This window comes from Zalophus californianus, chromosome 4, assembly GCF_009762305.2.
Source record: "Zalophus californianus isolate mZalCal1 chromosome 4, mZalCal1.pri.v2, whole genome shotgun sequence".
Classification (NCBI taxonomy): Eukaryota; Metazoa; Chordata; class Mammalia; order Carnivora; family Otariidae; genus Zalophus; species Zalophus californianus.
The window spans coordinates 137,447,819-137,467,472 of NC_045598.1; the positions used below are offsets into that span (position 1 = coordinate 137,447,819).

The 19,654-nt window shown below is 39.1% G+C and overlaps 1 protein-coding gene across 1 annotated transcript in view; it reads left to right on the forward strand.

Annotated features, from left to right (window-relative positions):
- The window catches only part of STMN2 (stathmin 2), a 49,755-nt gene that overhangs the window by 20,557 nt on the left and 9,544 nt on the right, over positions 1-19,654 (forward strand). Inside the window, exons 2-4 of the mRNA XM_027580541.1 lie at positions 4,723-4,818; positions 7,211-7,383; positions 18,894-19,085. Of these exons, the coding sequence (XP_027436342.1) occupies positions 4,723-4,818; positions 7,211-7,383; positions 18,894-19,085 (461 nt within the window). The remainder of the gene's footprint in view (positions 1-4,722; positions 4,819-7,210; positions 7,384-18,893; positions 19,086-19,654) is intronic.

Below are 19,654 nucleotides of genomic sequence, written 5' to 3' on the forward strand. Positions count from 1 at the left end.
ATTGCTATAGAATCATTATACATCATATGGGTTGAATTTTAAATGAGTTCACTAGAGAAATACACTAACTTGCAAACATTAATAGTTAATGGCAAATGCAACCAACTATGAGAAAGATTATATGGAATTACCTGTTACTTCCCACATCCTCACAAACATGCACAGAACTCTACTTGGTGTTGGGGTGTAATGAAAAAATTAATATATGCCAAGTTCCAAACACCAGTGAACGGGATTGTCAATTCAAAGTATGAAATATCAGTAGTGAAATCTTATTCGCACATTTCTAATAGCCTTCACATTAGCTTGGGATTTTTCATTGCTGATTAAAAAAAAAAAGTTTATCCTGGGGTGCCTGGGTGGCTCAGTCGTTAAGCATCTGCCTTCGGCTCGGGTCATGATCCCAGGGTCCTGGGATCGAGCCCCACATCGGGCTCCCTGCTCCGCGGGAAGCCTGCTTCTCCCTCTCCCCCTGCTTGTGTCCCTCTCTTGCTGTGTCTCTGTCAGATAGATAAATAAAATCTTTAAAAAAAATGTTTAAATTCCATATAGTTCAACCCACACTCTATTTTCTGCTAGGCCGACCTATCCTACTGGACTCAGCTTTAGTGATTCTTTTTCTGGAAAGTTTCCTTAACCACCCATCTATAAGGATCTCTTGCCCTCTTCCCTCTGCCCTTGACTCCAAATACAATTATTGTTTACTATCTATTCTTCTTTCATAAGGTCTCTTGTATCTATCTTCCCTTTCTTTTCCCTTTGCTATTCCCTACTATTTGCTTAAGCCATACCACATTACTTGCTGAACTTCATTCGCTTGTGTCTTAAGGGTATCTCTTGTAATGGGTCCTTCCTGCATAATAAAATGACTAGATAAATCTTTCTAAGAAGAGCCTTTCATCAGGTAACCCCCCCTTTTCAAAATGTTCAGAGGCTGCCTCTTGCTAAGATAATTGTAATGGCCAAATTCTGATAGTGAATGAGGATATTATTAATGGGCTTCAATCAGAACTATGCAAGCAAACAGGACTTCTAGCTAACTCACTCATTCTCACCTCTGTGCTTCTCAAATTTTCCCACAGAAATATTCCTGAGAGTGGACTCAAAACAGAACACTCAAGCTTAAATTTCTTTTAAGTAACATGTGGAAAATTCATGATATTCTGACATTCTGGTAAAAAAATATTTATACCTATGGTTGTCTTAATGTAAACACAATATCTTAAGTCATAACCTTTTCACATGAACAAAAATTCAAAACATCTTACCGAACGTCTTAGAGCAAAACTGACCTCCAGGAAGTCTTTCTATCCGGACACAACTCCTGAAAACCTCATTGTCGTGTAGTCCATGAAAATGAAGTGAACAATGCTCCCTGTAGTTGAGTTATCATTTCTTGCATGAACTCAACTCACTGCCCACCCATAAAAGCCTTCCAGATAGCTTCTTCAGAACCCCATTTCCATGTCAACAATAATAAACATACCTTCTCCCTTCCTTGTTTTCCTTAACACTATGCAGTCTTTACCATCCAGGTCCACTGCTCTGGTTGCGTATAAAATACAAGTCACCCAATTAAATTTGAACTTCAGAAAGGCAAGGAATGATTTTCCAGTATGTCCCATGCAATTTTTGAGTTAAAACTTAAGTAGGCATCTTGTATTTTTGCTTGCTAAACCTGGCAACCGTTACTGTAAAGCCATTCCTGACCACTCTGCCCATAGCACCAAGGCTTTGAGGTTCTCCTGAATTTCCAACACAAATCATCTGTACCTCCATTTGACACCCTATTTTGCATGTGTTTCTATCCATATACTCCATATTTTTATATACATATACTCCACTTCCTGGATTTGAAAGCTTGTTGAGAATGAGGATACTATTATATTCCTTTGTAATTCCATAGTGCCTCACAGAAACTCCTGCCCATCGGTGGTGATCATAATCAAATACTTGTTAATTGAGAGACTGACTTAAAATCAATGAGCAAGGTAGCCAACAATGATTTACTAAGCAATAACTTCCTTTCCCATCCAGACCTGTGCTGTGAATTTTTTCATAGATGAGTGAGATGTAGCATTTGCCTTCAAAGAGCCTACAGTTTTGTAAACAAAGATTACACATCAAAACCCAGTAGTGACTGACCTTAGACAGTATAGAATCCCATATAACAGTATATAATCAAGGTTGTGTAGTACAGCCAACTAAGGGCAATGGGAGATCAATGTGGGCAGCACCCCTAAGAGAGAGAAACCCTGAGGAGGGAGGATGTGAATTGGGACTGAAATTTTGGCAAGAATTTAGATGAGAGGAGGGGATTAGGAAGGGCAATGCCATGTGGGGAAAGTTTGGGGAACTGTACCAAGTGAACAGGAAACCCTTCTTCACTGGAGAGCGTGCCTTTGTTGTAGGGAAAGAGTCAAGATGTGCTTGGACTTTGGTTGCAAGTAGTTTTAAGGAGCTCCCTAGGATTCAGAGCAACTATATGAGTGAGAATCTATGCAATGGCTGCTACTGGGTATGTTCATGCCATGGAGAGTCATGGCCCTCAATAAAAACAATGTAAGGATTCTCTTAAGTAAACACCCACAAAATCCACTGGTTTTGTCCCCAAACCACCTAGGAGAGAAAAAAACAAACTTTTTATCAGTCACGGTTATACATTACACATAGGGGTCTAAAGTGTTGGTCCTTGACAACCTTTATTACATCGTCTGCCTTCATTAACCTATCAAGTATAAAGAGCAGTGGCTAATACTAAAAATTATTGAATTTCATTTCCAAGAAACTGAAGACAGATGTTGAGGAGTATTCTTTTCAGTAGAAATTCATGTTCTTCTACAACACTATTTTAATCTGTTACTGTTCTATGAGATAGAGAATCTTATTTTATTTTTATTTTTGGGTTGGCCCTCCCTAATAAAGTTGGTGTCTCTAACATGTGCTCTGAATATGTGCTTAATTTTTCAAAATATTTTGGATACCATATTACTTTCTCTTATTAAAAAAAAAAAGGCACCCACCTACAAAAACTTGCTGTTTTGAGTTTTATTCTTCATGGAATTAAATGTATTAAACCACCAAATGTTTCTCTCTGACAGAAACTGTGATTCACACTAAGCATCCATGTAAAGACCTGCTTGGACCTTTATAAGTGACATAATTTTATTAACTAAATAAACAAATAAGACAAAGAAATATGGTTTCAGCCTTCTAAAATTCCAAAGGCATCCAACGAAATCTCTCAAAGTAGGTGTTAGCAGGACTGTTATGGTAAAAGGCAAATTGTGTTGCTTATTTTAAAGGAAATAAGCTAAACAGGGAGAAAAACTCTCTTGGAGTGACCCTCTGGATGTGTTAGGTTGAACCATATACAATATGGCAATATTTGATCTTTGCCTGTGGTTCACTGATATGCAAGTATGTCCAGCCTTGACACATTGAACCTCATCCTAAAAGTAGAAATAGAAAAAGGCCTCTTGGCAATCTTGATATTGATTGATTTACCGCATTTTTATCTCGAGGCCACGTGTGACTTTAGCCTCTGGGTGCCAGTTTCATCTGCGTAATTGGTGGTGGGGCGGGTGGACTGTTAGCTAAATGATCTTTTAGAACCCTCCGAATCTAGCATTCTGTAGCTCTAAAACATATGGGTGTTGAATCTGTTTCCTGTTAGCCAACAAAAGATGGATTTGTCAGTAATGCCCAAATTAATCTTCTGGGAATTCCTGTCTTCCCAAGGTACTCACCCTCCCTTGAGTTACCATAATGATCAGAAGCCCCTGCCAAAAAAGAAACATTACCCATGAGATTCAACATGTTAGGGCATCGCCATTTGTTTATACTTTTCCACAAGTTAGTGCACAGTATACCTATCATTTCTCTTCCATTTTTCTTAGTTTATTGATAATCAACAATGGTGAGAAGATTTCACCTCTTTATCCCCATCTGGTCCTCTCTTGTCCTGGTGACAACCAGCACTGATGAGATGCCTTCCCAGGTCACCTGGGCAGGAGGCCTCTTGACGGAGAGAGGGAAAAATGAAATAAGGAGGGGGAGTGAAGGAGGAGGGAGATCACTCACTGAACTCCTGCAGTTCCTTGGCAAGGTGGGCACCCAAACCAGGTTCCGCAGAGGAAACGAGAGCCTTATAAGATCTCAGATCTAGCTTTATGGTTGTGGAAAGAAGTTGCAACAAGAAAGTGCACTCAGGGATAAAGAGAAAGCAGAAACGTAGATTCTTGGAGGATGCATCCGCTTGAGAACATCCCGATGGTTCTCTGCTTGTCCCTGACTGAATCCATGGCCACTCAGGCCAAAGCAGCAAAGGACACCTCCTGAATCATACTTATGTCCAGTAGACTTACATACGCATGTACTCGGATGGACCTCTCTCTGCTAATTTTGTCTGGTTTTGCTTCTTCCATGTCCTTTCTGTCTCTCCTCCCTGTCCTACTGGATCTTAAATTCTCTGACTTTCCTTTCTTTCTCTCACTCCCTTTCTCTCACTTTTTATCTAACCAGCTATAATGTGTCATTTCTGTCCTCTAATAAGGAATATGCACTTGAGAGTCCTGTTTCAATCTCTCACTTATATTTTGCAAAGCTGTGTACTTGGCAATATTCATTCTGAAAGAGTCTGTAACTGTTACTTAGATGAAAACAGGCATTAAGAGGAAACTCAGAAAATGAAAGATACTAATCTCGAGTCTTTTATTTTAGCCTACAAGGAAAAAATGAAGGAGCTGTCCATGCTGTCACTGATCTGCTCTTGTTTTTACCCGGAACCTCGCAACATCAACATCTATACTTACGATGGTGAGTTGCCTACAATAGAAATGCTCCTGCTAACATCATTCAGAAAAACTTAGATACACTTGTTTCTCTCTCATAACTCCTGATAGAATTAAATCAATATTTTGTAGATCTTACTATTGACTTGTTGTGTCTAGCTATTTGGTCTTATTAATTGCCTATTGCTCAAAACAGTTTGAGGGTTTTTTGTTTTGTTTTGTTTTGTTTTGTTTTAAGTAAACTCTAACCCCAACATCAGGCTCGAACTCACAACTCTGAGGTCAAGAATCACACATTGGGAGCGCCTGGGTGGCTCATTCGGTTAAGCGCCAGACTCTTGATTTTGGCTCAGGTCATGATCTCAGGGTCGTGAGATCCAGCCCCATGTTGGGCTCCACACTCAGCATGGAGTCTGCTTGAGATTCTCTCTCTCCCCCTCTCCCTCTGCCCTTTGACCCCCACGTGCGCTCTCTCTCTCTAAAATAATAAATAAATAAATCTTTTTAAAAGAAAGAGCCACACGTCCAACGACTGAGTGAGCCAGCTGCCCCTAAAACAGTTTGAGTTTGATGCTAACGATAGCACATTAATATCTCCTAAGAAACGGAGGTAGATGGTTGTTACAAGCCACATCCAGCATATCAACGTCGATAACATGTCTAAAGCTTTTCTTTGCAAATAATATAATATACTAAGCTTTAGTTAGACCAAACAGTAATTTGCAAGAAAATGCTTTATATTTAGGAAACTCAAAAGAAAAAATCAACAACCATCACTGTTTCCCCCTTATTATAGTCTTCATAAAGTTCCCATATTTTGAGTATGCATGTTAACAAGCTAACAAGTTCCCATGATAAAAGTGACTTACGACTGAGGCCCCAGATAAAGAGAACTAAAAAAAAAAAAAAAAAAAAGCCTAAAGAATTGGCATGACTATGAACTTCACTGTAGTGCAACCCTTTCCGTTGGATTTATCCAAGTTCATTCTACTTAGTTTGCTTTTCTTCCTGGCTCTGCCACTATCCACATGACCTCAGGCAAGTAACTTAGATTTTCTGAGGCTTATTTAACTCAGTATCTTCCTCCCACAGTTGTTGTAGGGTTTAAATGGTCTAATGCAAGTCAAACGCTTAGCACCAAGCCTGACCCCTTGTAAGCACTCAAAAATCGTAGCTATCATTGCCAATGATATCATCCTCACTTAATTCAGTCATTGTAATTAAAATTAAAATTGAAAGAGTTCTATGTGTAGCAGTCAGAGCTGAGGTATATTTTGCTTATATACTGTTGGCTTATCATGTTTCTTTTCCATATGTGTAAAGACATGCATTAAAGACAAGCTGAAGGCATCTGTGGCACTTAACCCCTTCTGTGCCTTTAAAGGCTAGCCCAGGACTCAGAGGCTCTTTCCTTCCAAAGTTATGCTAACACAGCACAAGTGTCATAAATGCTAATTAACCATTTCATAAGGCAATGTCTTTCAGGGGAAAGGGTTTCAGTTTCCAACCCAAACTTTCATTAGAATGCAGGCTCAGTGCCCACTTTGTGTATGTTCATTCAGTCAACAGATAAACCGGACAGATGCTTCCTCGGCTAGATACAGCTGTGACTAGTAATCCAGCCACGTTGCTTCTGGGATTCTAATATCTTACTATGTGTTGTCACAGAGGCTCCAAAGTTAAATACGGAACAGGCCTCTTCTTGGAGGAACTTAGAGCCGGCAAGAGACATACGTGCAATATACAAATAATCAGCAAGCAGACCACAGTGTGATTAAGGGCTAAACTCGAGGTGACACAAAATGTATTAGGAAGACAGGGAAAACAGTGACTGGTTCTACAGCTTTAGGGATTGAAGACAAGGGAAAAAGAAAGTCGGAAGTTATGGATAAGCTGAGTTTTAGAAACTAAATAGATTAATTCAACATTGCTCGTGCACTGCTTCCTAGAAGAATTGGTAGAGCATGTCAAATTTCCAATAAACCTTTGTTATTTTTTTCTTCCCCATTTAGCCCAAAAATGCCTCCAGCCATGGTAATTTTCAAAAGATAAATCTAAATCTGTGCTACTCTATTTTCATGTGAAGCTCATGTTTATTCAAAAGGAAAATAAAGTTCAATTTAAAATCAATTCCGGCTCTTTTTTCCTAAGTAGGCTTGCCATCATTCGACTCCCGGTGGACATTGTGGAATCTCCCAACACTGTAAATATTTATTCTGTTGGAATATATCTGTAATGATACTAAAGAAAGAGGTCTTGTATGTTCAAAACCATGTAGAACAAATAATCACAGGCAGCATTTATTCCTATTGGCCAGAATAACAAGGCTACTTGCAACTGCCAGAATTCAAATTATTTAAATAAACCCCTGCTTCACTGCTCTGTATGCTTGACATTCTCAAATATTCATTCCTCAGATATGGAAGTGAAGCAAATCAACAAACGTGCTTCTGGCCAGGCTTTTGAGCTGATCCTGAAGCCACCATCTCCCATCTCAGAAGCCCCACGAACTTTAGCTTCTCCTAAGAAGAAAGACCTGTCTCTGGAGGAGATCCAGAAAAAACTGGAGGCTGCAGAGGAAAGAAGAAAGGTAACTTCTCCCATAGGTTTTTAAATTCTCTCTTTTCTCTGTCTCTTCCCTTCCTTCCTCCTCTTTCTCCCTCCCTCTCCTCCCTCCACGCCCCACATATTCTAGCAGAGGTTCCAGGGGACATCTGCGTGTGAACCTGCAACATCCCAGCACGTGTAGGTCTTCAACATACATGGAGCCAGGCTAGTTCAAGTAAAAATTGCTACTTTTAGGCTACTTAAAACCAAAGATTTGCACTAAAGAGCACTAAAAGAGCTTCAATACTTTAGTGCTCTTCTCCCTCTCTTGCATCCCCTATCACAAAAATTTCCCCACCTTAGTCCACTGTGCGTATCCAGAAAAAGAGCCTTAGGTAACTTAACTCCAGGGTTTGGAGGTGGGGAGGGGTACAGGACTGGTGATTCCTCCTTCTCAGGGTCTGTGTCTCATCCCCAGTGTAGTGCATGGTTTTCCTTGAAACAATAGACCACCAGATCCTCCCCCTGAAATATCTCTGTCCGGATGCTGCTCACCCCAGGGTGAGGGCCCCAAGCTTGCCTCTGTCCTCAAGGCCTCACTTCCTGCCCTTGAAGTTAGTCCTTCTAAGATCAGGACCCTCTCAATCTATTAGTATCCTCCTCTACCCAGTTCTAAGCCTTGATGGCATTTTTTTCTCTCCTTTCCATTAGTCCCTGTTTGTTTTAGAGCACTTTTCTTTTGCCAAATCTCTAATTTTTCACAATTAGATGACTAAGAAGCCATGGGTATTAAAAATGGAGGGCACTCAGAAATCCCAAGGACTCTACACATAAAGATAAAAGTTATGTCTGAATATATCTGTACCAACCATGTGATTGTTACAGTCCATCCCACCAAAATGCTCTTGACCAACCCAAATGGAATAATTTTTAGGTAATTCATTCCTATGTTGTATTTTCCACTGACTTTATCACAAAGTATTTTTAGAAGCGTGTAGTCATTGAGAATATGCTCCATGCACAGTATTAATGGAAATGAAACTCTGCATTTATAGTAATTTTTTATTTTATTAATATATTGCCTATAAAAAGTTAGCCAATACATTCAACACCTTTATGTTGGATAGTTACAAAGAAAACAAAGATAGTCTTTCTCACTGAATTCTCTAACGGTCAAAATGTGACAAAGCCAAACACGTGTATGTGCGAGTATGTGTGTGTATAATGTGTGTACATATATGCACACACACATATATATACATACATATGTAATAGCAGATAATGAGAAAAACTCAAAGATTAGAAGACCTCAGATTAAATTTTCTGAGCTAGAAAATACTTTTTGTTTTGATCTTTGTAGCTGAAAAATCTTCCTATGTCAGAAAAACATACGAAATACAATTTCAGTTTTCACTGAAGAGTGAGGTTCTCCACGCATCTGACAAGTATTTCTTTACATGTATGTTTATTATATTTGATCAACTACTGTTATCATAGATGTGGATTTTAAAAGGAGGAAACTGAGCTACTAACCCAAGTCTATGTACAGGAAGTTGCCTTAAAAAATGTTTAGCAGGGTTTTTTTTTGTTGTTGTTATTTATAGCTTTCTTCTTATAGTAAAGCTAAATTAACTAACAGTTACAGTCCACCAAGCCGGCTACCAGCAGATATAAGTAACTAACTACAACAGTGAGGGTGTGTTGCATTCAAAGCAGTTCAAGTTCTCTTGTAGATACAGGTCCTAGGTTGTCATACAGAGATGCTGTGACTTGCTTAGAATAGAAAGTCAGTGACTGAGCTGAGATTGAAACTTAGAGATGAAAATTCAACATCATGGTTCAGAATGTTGCTGGTGTTTCCAGGTAACGTATTTAATTTGAAGGATATTGTTAAAAGGAAAGAACAACCCAGAGATTATCAAAATGAACTGGGTATTCTCATAAAACTCCCTGAGTTAGCTAATTACAAATTCTGGTAAAATTCCTACACTCTGACAATGATAAATCATCAACAATTACACATTTATACAATTGAATTGAACTAGAAATTGGCCTCATGGCTAAAAGACATTTACAAATATAATCATCCAGCATCATGACACCAGGAAAAATCTTCTTTGAAAGACTTTAAAATCAGTATTCCTTCACATGTCTGGTATTACTTCTTACAATTTTCAAGGCAAAAATCATTATATAGATTATGTCCTGGTAGTAAGGTTTTAATTAGAAGAGAATATAACTGATTAACAGAAAGTACCAACTTAAAAAAATCATTAATTGATTTTATTCTATTGGCTTGTGCCAACTTAATTAGTGCTTGTTAGAAGACTTGTTGATTCTCCTCCAAGAACCTCTAGCCAGTTCGTATGTGTCAATGATTACCTTAATGAGGACGTGCATATAACCAAAAATCAATCCAACTAGCTAAAACACAAAGTGGGTATGTGATTAAAATATCTAGGAAAGGTTACAGCTTCAAAAACACCTGGATCCAGATCAAGCAGTATGGTCAGATAAACCTTTATATATCATCATCGATCTCTTCCTGCCTCTAATTGGTTTCAAGACCAAGAAAGTTTAGTTTCCAACAGTCGCTCCCAATTTATTTTCCTCACAAATTAGCCACTGGAGCACAAAGAGTGCTTTTCTTTCCCAGTAGTTCTAACAAAAGTCCTGGGATTGAGCCTCAGTGTCCTCTCCTGGGTCACACGCCCAACCCTGAGCCCATCCTTGTGGAGGAGGGGATGCGGCACTTTGATTGCCTAGTCTGGGTCACATGACCTGCAGAGGCATTGAGGTAAGAATCCTGCAGAGAAATGTGGAGGAGTAGAGCCCTAAAAGAAAATTGAGGTGTTGTTATCTAAAAAGGGGAAATGGAATTTAGACAAGCAGAATGAGAGATATCCACAATTTTTATCTGTAGAGGTTTAGCGTTAGTGTAACAATTACAATAACTATTTAGCTCACACACTATTCAACTGGTAATTCTCCTAGCCCTGCCAACGTGAAAAAAGCAATCCCTGCAGCTATATAGAATAGAGCTATCCAAGAGAAATACAATGTGAGCCACATATGTATTTTAAATTTTTCTAGCAGTCACATTTTAAGAAGTAAAGAGTAACATGAAACAGCCCTAGGTGGCTAGTAGCTACTGAGTTGGACATACAAATAATTAGACCAGAAAGATTTTAGTGAACCATGGAGGAATTTTAGGCCTAACTTTTTCAAATCGGTACCAGGTAATTATTCAGTTCAACTTTACTATTTTTTTACATATTTTCTAAGAATTACATTGATATAGAAACTCAGAAAGTTAAAAAGAAACTGCCGTGCTATGATTTCAATCTTTACGTTATCAAAACAAACCCAGGTGAAGTTTAGGACCTACTGGAAGTAGGCTCTTCTAAATCTCACACTTTCTTCTTTGGTTCCCTCAGCTCTGTGTTAACTTGTCAAGTCCTCACTGTGGGGAGGGAACTTCCCTGGGCCCAACGTTCACCTGCTGGTCTCTCTCCTGGTGTTCAAGTTTATTATTATTATTATTTTTTTTTTTGGTAGCACTTAGCACAATTAGTAAGCATATATTTAGCCCTAATACTCTCCCCCATTAGATTATAAACACCATGAAGGCATGGGTTGTGTCTTTTGTTATTAGTCCCTAGGAATAGTTAGTACTACAAATATTTTTAAATGAATAAGTAAATGATAATTTTTATTTATTTTTTTTAATTTTTATTGTTATGTTAATCACCATATAGTAAATGATAATTTTTAGAGCCAAATGTTAAAGTGGCAATATATCACTTGTTTTGACTTTTTATTTCATCTTCCCATTCTAAAACAAAATTATAGTCAATACATTTCCAAAGGATATCTTCTGAAAGTGCACTAAATAAATTATACAATCCAAAGAATTCTTAGTCTGGGAAAAGCACTTGATCAACAGATATATTAAGAACCTACTATTTGACAGGCACTGTTCTAGCTAATAGAGATGCCTCATCAACCTTACTCCAATTGGGAAGAAATAGTTAATAAATAAGTATATAATACATCAGATGACACTGAATAAAGCGGGGCAAAGGTAATTGATAGTACTGGAGTGGAAGGCGCTATTCATATAGGGTGATCAAAAAAGGCCTCTTAAATATGAGAATATTTGGGGGAAAAAAAGCACGAAGGAAAGTAGTAAGCCTTACAACTCTTCTCTGGGGGTAGAACTCTCTCTGGGGGTAAAGAGATTAGCAAGTGCAAAGGCCCTGAGGTAGGAGTGTGCTAGGACAGTTTAAGAACACAAAGTTCAGTGTGGATGAAGCAGAAGGAACAAGGAGGGACTAGTAGGAATTGAGGTCAGAAGGTAGCATTTTAATGACTTTGACTTTGACTTCAACTGAAATGGGAGACCACTGAGGAAAATAAAACCAATTTCACTATTTGATGTGAGTCGCAGCATCTTTTCAGAAAAAATATCTGCTTAAAAAAGCTGGGTGACTAGAAAAAAAATAGTGTTAGATAACTAGAGAAGACATGAAAGTGTTCTAGACTAAGAGAATGGTTCTGAACTAAAGATACTCAGAGGTGAGAATGCATAGTGTGTGTTTTCAGAGCAGTGGGTAGACCAGTGTTACTAGTGGACTTGGTTTGGGAGTTGGAGACTAGTGAGATGAGATTGTGAAGGGCCTTGAATCCCAGGTTAGGTCCTCAAACTGTATTACAGAAAACAGAAAAAAGTCACCAAAGGCTTTCAAAAATAAACAGATGTCCAACCTAGCCCAGGGGTCAGCAACATTTTGCCCTGGGTCCATTTCCTTTCTCATAGTTACAAGTTTTTAAAGATTCTGCCTATCAAACAAACTATTAATAGTAGTATAAAATTAATATAATAATATTAGTAAATTAATATAATAGTATTAATAAATTCCTTTTGCCATGGTTATAATCAAAGGAATCTATAACTGTCAATATTTTTGATTATCATAAAAAATAAGCATTTTCTCACTAGATTGACTTAATTCTAACTCAGTGTGAATATAAAAATAGGCATAGACATAAAGGTGAAATATGATTTCTGATAGGACTTCTAAAACATAAAGAAAGCTATGAGCCCCTTTCCCCTCCATTGGTATCATCAAAAGGCCTGCTTCCGGGAGTTTAGGGGGTTTAGGGACCACATCTGGGAACCAATGACCTGGGCTATGTTGCAGAGGCCTTCTGGATTGACAGCTCGAGGGCTGCCAAAGAGTCATGTCCACATGGGCTCAAACTCACTTTGAGATAAATGTTTTGGCAGTGTCCCCAATTCCTCACACCATCTGCTGACACTATTGCAGCGCAGGCCATCTGGTTACTAGGTTGGACAATCCTCCCTCAGGCTCCTTTGAACCAGAATTAATGCCCCATTGATTGGTTCAGAGAAGAAATTGGTTACACAAGAAATAAGCCTTTTTCCTGCTTTTCCTCCTCTCTTTGATTATCTCTGGGAATCAGCATTCGCCTCCATAAGAATTATCTCAGGAGGTCAGCTTGAAGCTCATATTTTGAAATCAAAGTTTCCATACTGCAACTGACCCACCTGGGTGAAACACTTTAGTCATCCATCCTTTCAGCCAGCCAGCCATTTAGTCATTCAACAAACGTTTAACAAGAAACATCAGAGCGAAGCTGACCATATCCCAGTTGGCCCAGCACAACTCCAGCTTAGTCCTGTTTTTTTCTGATATCAGTATTATCATTTCAATCTCATAAGTGCCCCAGTTTGGGCAACAAATTAGATGGCCATCATAAGCCAACCATAGTGTTGAAGAGAATCTTTAAAAAGCACAATGGGTAAGAACGTATGTTTAAGACAATACCTGCAATCAAAGTATGGTTCTACCACATAATAGCCGTGTGACCTTGGACAAGTCACTAACCTGTCTATGTCTTATTTTACCCATCTGTAAAATGAGACTAATAATAGGACCTCTGTTGTGGAGTTAATGTGAGAACCAGAAGACCTATCCTACATGAAGACACATGACAAGCACTGTGGGACAATTTGCTATTATTATGCAAAAACACATCTGGTTCCTGTCCATAGAGACTATATAGTCCAGCAAACTCACAATTTTTTAAATTTTATTTTATTTAAATTCAATTAAACATATAGTATATGATTAGTTTCAGAGGTAGAGTTCAGGGATTCATCAGTTGCATATAACACCCAGTGCTCATTACATCGAGTGCCCTCCTTGATGTCCATCACCCTGTTACCTCATCCCCCTCCCCTCCAGCACCCCTCAGTTTGTTTCCTATAGGTAAGAGTCTCTTATGGTTTGTGTCCCTCTCTGATTTCAAAAATTCACAATTTTATAAAGAAAAGAAGTTTCTTATTAACAAAGATACTGAAATGTTACCATGCATTTCATAAATATTTTCAAATATTATAAAATTTATTTATCAAGTTATGAAGAAGGAGAAACAGTTTGATGGGTAGTGGGTATATAAATAGGTCTGCCCAGCTACCAGTGGCCTGAAAAAAAATTAGTATTAGGAAAAAATGATGAAAATATAAGAATTCTAATGAGATGGATAAAATCTCACCCTCAAATAGATTGAATTAAAAAGAGCACTACTCAAACCAGTTCAGTGAGATACCCATACTGACAATAGTGGCACCTATCAACTCCAAAGTCCCCGAATCTCTGAAAGAAAGATGCACTGCTCATTTTTAACAAAATAGAATAAAGTGGACCATGAGTCCCCAAACTTGATAGACTTACCTCTTCTGTTTGTTGGCATCTCATAGATGGCAATTAAAGTTGCGTCCAGGAAAAGAGAGGGGTGGTTTGTACAGCAATGGATTATGAGCTAAAGTGCTAGATTACTTGTAATTCAACATTCGGGAAGCATCTGCTCCGTGGAAAATTTGACACCTGGTCCACAGAACCCTCATGTGTGTCGTCCCCTCAGTGAAGAGCACCCCCCGCCGTAGTTCTGGGAGTTCACTACAGTAAACTCAGTACAGGCTTTAGCAGAAGAGCTCACTCTAAAGGTCTTTGGGTTTTAATCATTTTTAAGTTTTTATTATGCTTCTCACTCTTCAACACAAAGTGAATATGGCACCCTTTTGTTTTACACAATTATATTCAATTATCATATCTTAACAAGACATTATTTATATTCCAACTGGGTTACTAATGTTTTTTTCATTGTTAACAGTAAAGCCAAAAATTAGAGACACATCCTCTAACTTAACACTGTAAAGACACTCAGATGCTAGGAGATCTAGTTAGTGGCAAGTAATATATCCAAATGATGAAAGGAGACATAAAATAAAGGGCTAGAAGTGTGTTCACTTCCGAAGTAAGTGGGACACTAGCACTGTCTAAAATATAGTCCTAAATCTTTTATGTGTACATAAAATAAAGTGAGTTTTATAAACCACTTAACTCAAATTTATCTTCCATATCATTTGTATAGTAATTAAATTCATACTCTGATACAAGGAATGGTAATGAACCTCTTTGGAAAATGTTAAAGTGTTCCTAAATGTACAATAACTCCTCTCTCTGTCTCATTATTTTTCCCTTCATGTACGTCTCATGTAATCATTTCAGTGATACTGAGTTCATTGTGGGGAGGTTTATGCCTAGAAAAGGTTTTCACCAGTTCTCTGCCTCCGTTATTACAGTAGCAAGGTGGAGAAGGTTCCCTGATCTTCCAGAATGTCCTGCTGGATGTCTCGGTTCTATAAATAGTTTGCCTTGACATTTGCATTATATCAGCTGATGATTATCATGCCCTAATTTTCCATTTCAGTGTGACAGTGATCTTCTATATGAGGTACATGCTATTCAGAGATGGTCCTCCATGGTCAGATCCTTTTCCCTTAAACAATTTATTTTTAACAACTTTTAGCAAATCCTACCTTTCAAGCCTCCCAGTCGGGCTTCTTTTCTGCCAATCCGCCCAAGCAAGGAATAAAATAAAAACACCTCTTCCACCATGCAGTGAGAACTTTACTTCTGCCAAAGTGAAGGGAAATATTTCCACGTTTGTCTAGCACATATTTTTATTCTATCCTCACACGCACCTTATTTTTTGGGCAGTTTTCTAAACTAAAGTGAGCTTTATTTGCTCACTGATAGAAATATTAGAATCATAACCAGTTTTCTTCCTTGAGGCTGTGACTGGGAGATTAAGGTATAGTTTTTTTTTAAGATTGATTTATTTATTTGAGAGAGAAAGAGAGAGCACAAGCAGGAGAGGGAGAGGGAAGAGAATCTCAAGCAGATTCCCCACTAAGCCTGGAGCCTGATGAGGGGCTCATCTCCCCACCCTGAGATCACGACCTGAGCCAAAACCAAGAGTTGGAGGCTTAACCAACTGAGCCCCCAGGTGCCCTTGGGAGATTAAGGTGTATATATGAGAGAATCAATGTCTTCCCAAGAATAAAGTCAGAGAAGTTGTAGGCAATGATATCTGGTGCTAAGCTGCAAAAGAAAGAAAAAGGAGTATGACTGTCTCAGCAGTGGAATTATGGAGACCTTAGGAACTGAGGTAAAGGCCCCAAGACTATTAGCTCTGCGGAAGAATGTGTTTAAGAGTTGAGTACTTGTGAGGAGAAGCCAAAAGAGGGCGCCATCATTAAATATTTTCTCAGTGTGGAATTCTTTCCATAATCAACTTCATGTCATATTTTTTTTTAATGGATGTGAGCTTTAAATATTTGAAACACAGGTAATCATTAGATCCTAAAAATGGGTTAGTCGAGGCGATGGTGAATATAACCTTCCCTCTGTATAAGAAAAGAAACTACAGGAAGGAGCAGGCCTGAAGTGGCCCGGTTTGGCGGGTCTTCGTCATTTAGCAGTGGCCTCACATAAGAATGCTCTGGACTGCCTTCTGTTTTCTGTTTCACCCCATTAATTGTGCTAAAGAAATACACTTGACATCGATGCTGGGTAGTCTCATTTAGCTCCAGTGGCTGCCAAAGTACTAACGCCATTAACTGAGGCAGCTCAAACGGAGCCAAACACTCCACCCAGTAAGGCCGCCCTCCGTCACTGACGATGGGGCCTGTGGGAGTGTTTGTTCACGCAGACCACATGTGCGCCATCAAGGCAAGGCATTTGAAAAGGTATGGGCTGCGATATTGTCCTTTGAATCTCCAGGGCTTCCCTTCTCAATTCTATTCCCCTGACGTCTCCTGACTGTCTTTAGGTCTTTCACAAAAGAAAATTAAGAATGCAAATACAAACTGTAAGTTAGAACACAGTTTTAAAAGTGCCAGAGTAAATTTGAGCACCTGAAAATTAGAAGTTACTCAGTTGCCCCTTGATAATGATAACTCTCTGGTAACTGTCTCTGTGAGCTGATACAGTGAAGAACAGCAAGCACATGATCCCTTGCCCTGGAGTCCGTCAGAGAGAAACTTTACACACACACACACAAACACACACATCTGTAGTTAGTGTGTCTCTGTCACAATTCAGTAGTCCTGGTAGCAGTAAAGAAGCAAAATCAATGTAGGATGCTTTACCTATAGTCCCACCTAGAGGCAGGAGGACGAACCAGCTAGAAAATATTTTTTCGTGTTTCTTCCCAAAAGGCTCCATTTGATTTTGAATTTATTCTGTGCTAACACTTTCTCGTTATTTTTTATACTGGGTTATTTGTAAACTACAACAAAGCAAGAATGTGATGAGTCTACTGAAGATGTCAGTGAAACCGTTTGGGGGTTAAAAGAAGACATAGGGCTAGTTCCCAGAATGTTCTAATCTCCAGTGAGTCACTAGACCCCTTCCTGATGAACTTCAGAATAAACACATCAGCAAAGAGTCTTAAGGCTGCCTGATTTTACCATTCCTGTAGAACTGTACCTGAAGAGAAGTTTCTTCCCCTGTCAAACTTCACAGTGTTTACGTACCAAGATCTCTCCTGTAAGGCCCCGTGACCACTGTTACCTAAAATGGTTTCCTATTAATGCTTTTAATAGTAATCAATATTTGACAAGCTATGAAATATTTTTTCTGATGTGCCATTTACAATTACTCCTGTGAAGGCTCACCTCAGAGCACCAGCCAGTGCTAGGCATTACCCAGGAACAATGAGTGTGCAATAATAGTCTTAAACCTGGATAGCTCAGGGCGCCTGGGCAGCTCAGTTGGTTAAGCAACTGCCTTCGGCTCAGGTCATGATCCTGGAGTCCCAGGATCGGTCCCGCATCGGGCTCCCTGCTCAGTGGGGAGCCTGCTTCTTCCTCTGACCCTCCCCCCTCTCGTGCTCTCTCTCTCTTTCTCTCTCTCTCAAATGAATAAATAAAATCTTAAAAAAAAAAAAAACCTGGATAGCTCAGTATTGAGTAAGACTTCTTTTAGCTGCATCTTATGGAGGAAAAAATCAAGTTAAATAGCACATCTAAATCACCAACACAGGCCATAGACCATGCCAGTGCATTTTCCAGAAGGTATTCTGTGAATGGCCTGCATGAGAATCACTGGGGAAGCTTATCAAAAATACAGATTCCTGGATCTTAGGAAAGAACCACAGAATCAGAATTAGGGGAGGGGGTAGATACCAGGCCTCTGCATTTTTATCAAGCACCTCAGTGATAGTTAACCTACACTGTATAGAGTTGAACAGCCTCCTGATGCTGCAGGAGGATTACAGTGCACAAAATGTGGAGGGATGTTGGGTGGGGTGTATCTGGCTCTGATGTTTCTGCTCTAATCACTAAGGACCACAGGGTTTCAAAGATTACCCAGGTGACCTCAGCATGCTCAAGAGGAGGCCAGAACAAGAGCTTTATATTTTCTGTGGCCAAGTGGACATTAACTTTGCACCGTTTGCAAGTATCCAAAGAGAATTTGGCTAATGAAAGAAAAACAGGCAGATTGGAGGTGGGGGGGTGGTTGGAATGTTGGTGTAATAAAATGAGAAAATGAATTTGGCGATTTGATTGGCTAGAGTTGAAAAGCTTACTGCAGGACTCAGCCTATAGCTGATCAAAAAGTGGGGCAGGGAAAAGACTAGAACTTGCCCCAATCTTCCTGTATTTTCCTTAGGCTTCGATGGATGCTGCTATCCAGTGATTAATTGCAGCATCCCCGGTTACATAAATGCTTAGCAGCAACTTATTCTTTTTCTTTAAATTTTATTAGGTTATGTTACTCACCATACGTTACATCATTAGTGTTTGATGTAGTGTTCCATGATTCATTGTTTGTGTATAAGACCCAGTGCTCCATTCAGTAGGTGCCCTCTTTAATACCCATCACCAGGTTAACCTATCCCCCCACTGCCCTCCCCTCTTATTCTAAAAAACAAAAACTCCTCAGTCGGCGTTAAATGCTTCTTCTAAGACAGTGCATCCAGAAAACTCACAGCTGAAATTTCAGCTAACCACATTCTATAGATAACTCTAAGCCATGCTGATGAGTACTGAATGGTAACAGTGCTCAAGGCTAGAAGTAGTGTTCATCTGAAAAGAACACTCTCGAATCAGTGGACCATTGTTCTGCCAGGTTTGCGTGTGGGTGACTATAAGATGGATATGTTTTTCTTCCGCAGTCTCAGGAGGCCCAGGTGCTGAAACAATTGGCAGAGAAGAGGGAACATGAGCGAGAAGTCCTTCAGAAGGCTTTGGAGGAGAACAACAACTTCAGCAAAATGGCGGAGGAAAAGCTGATCCTGAAAATGGAACAAATTAAAGAAAACCGTGAGGCTAATCTAGCTGCTATTATTGAACGTCTGCAGGAAAAGGTAATCCCGGCAAAGTTCTGGGCATAATAAGCATGTGTTCATATGCAACACAGCTGGGTGAGCTCTCAAATGCCCCGGCACCAGAGACTTAGTCAAAACTTGCTTCAAGTGAAGAGACAGCCAACCCCTTGGGCAGGTTCTCCCATGGTAGCACTGACTTCATGGGCACTGCACCGTGGTAGAGGAATAGGAATCCAACATTGAAGCTAGAACTGTGTCAGATTTTTTTAGCGGTGAATGAATTCAGGGAGGCTGATCCATGCTTCTCAAGTATAGAAAAGACTTCTGTACAAACTTGAAGAACCAGTCTATTAGAAAAATACTAAACTGGAAACATGAAATATGCCACATAAATAATAATTAATAAGTAACAATAATATGTAATAAAATAATAAATTCAATATTTACTTCACTAAAATGTAATGCTAAATATATAAATAGTAATTTGGAAAAATACATTTGTCAGAAAATGACAGAATATCTATAAAAAAATGAGAAGCCCATACTCTCCATGTAGGAAAATCTACATGGAAAACTAGGGTATAATAACATTTCATGAAACCAAAGCA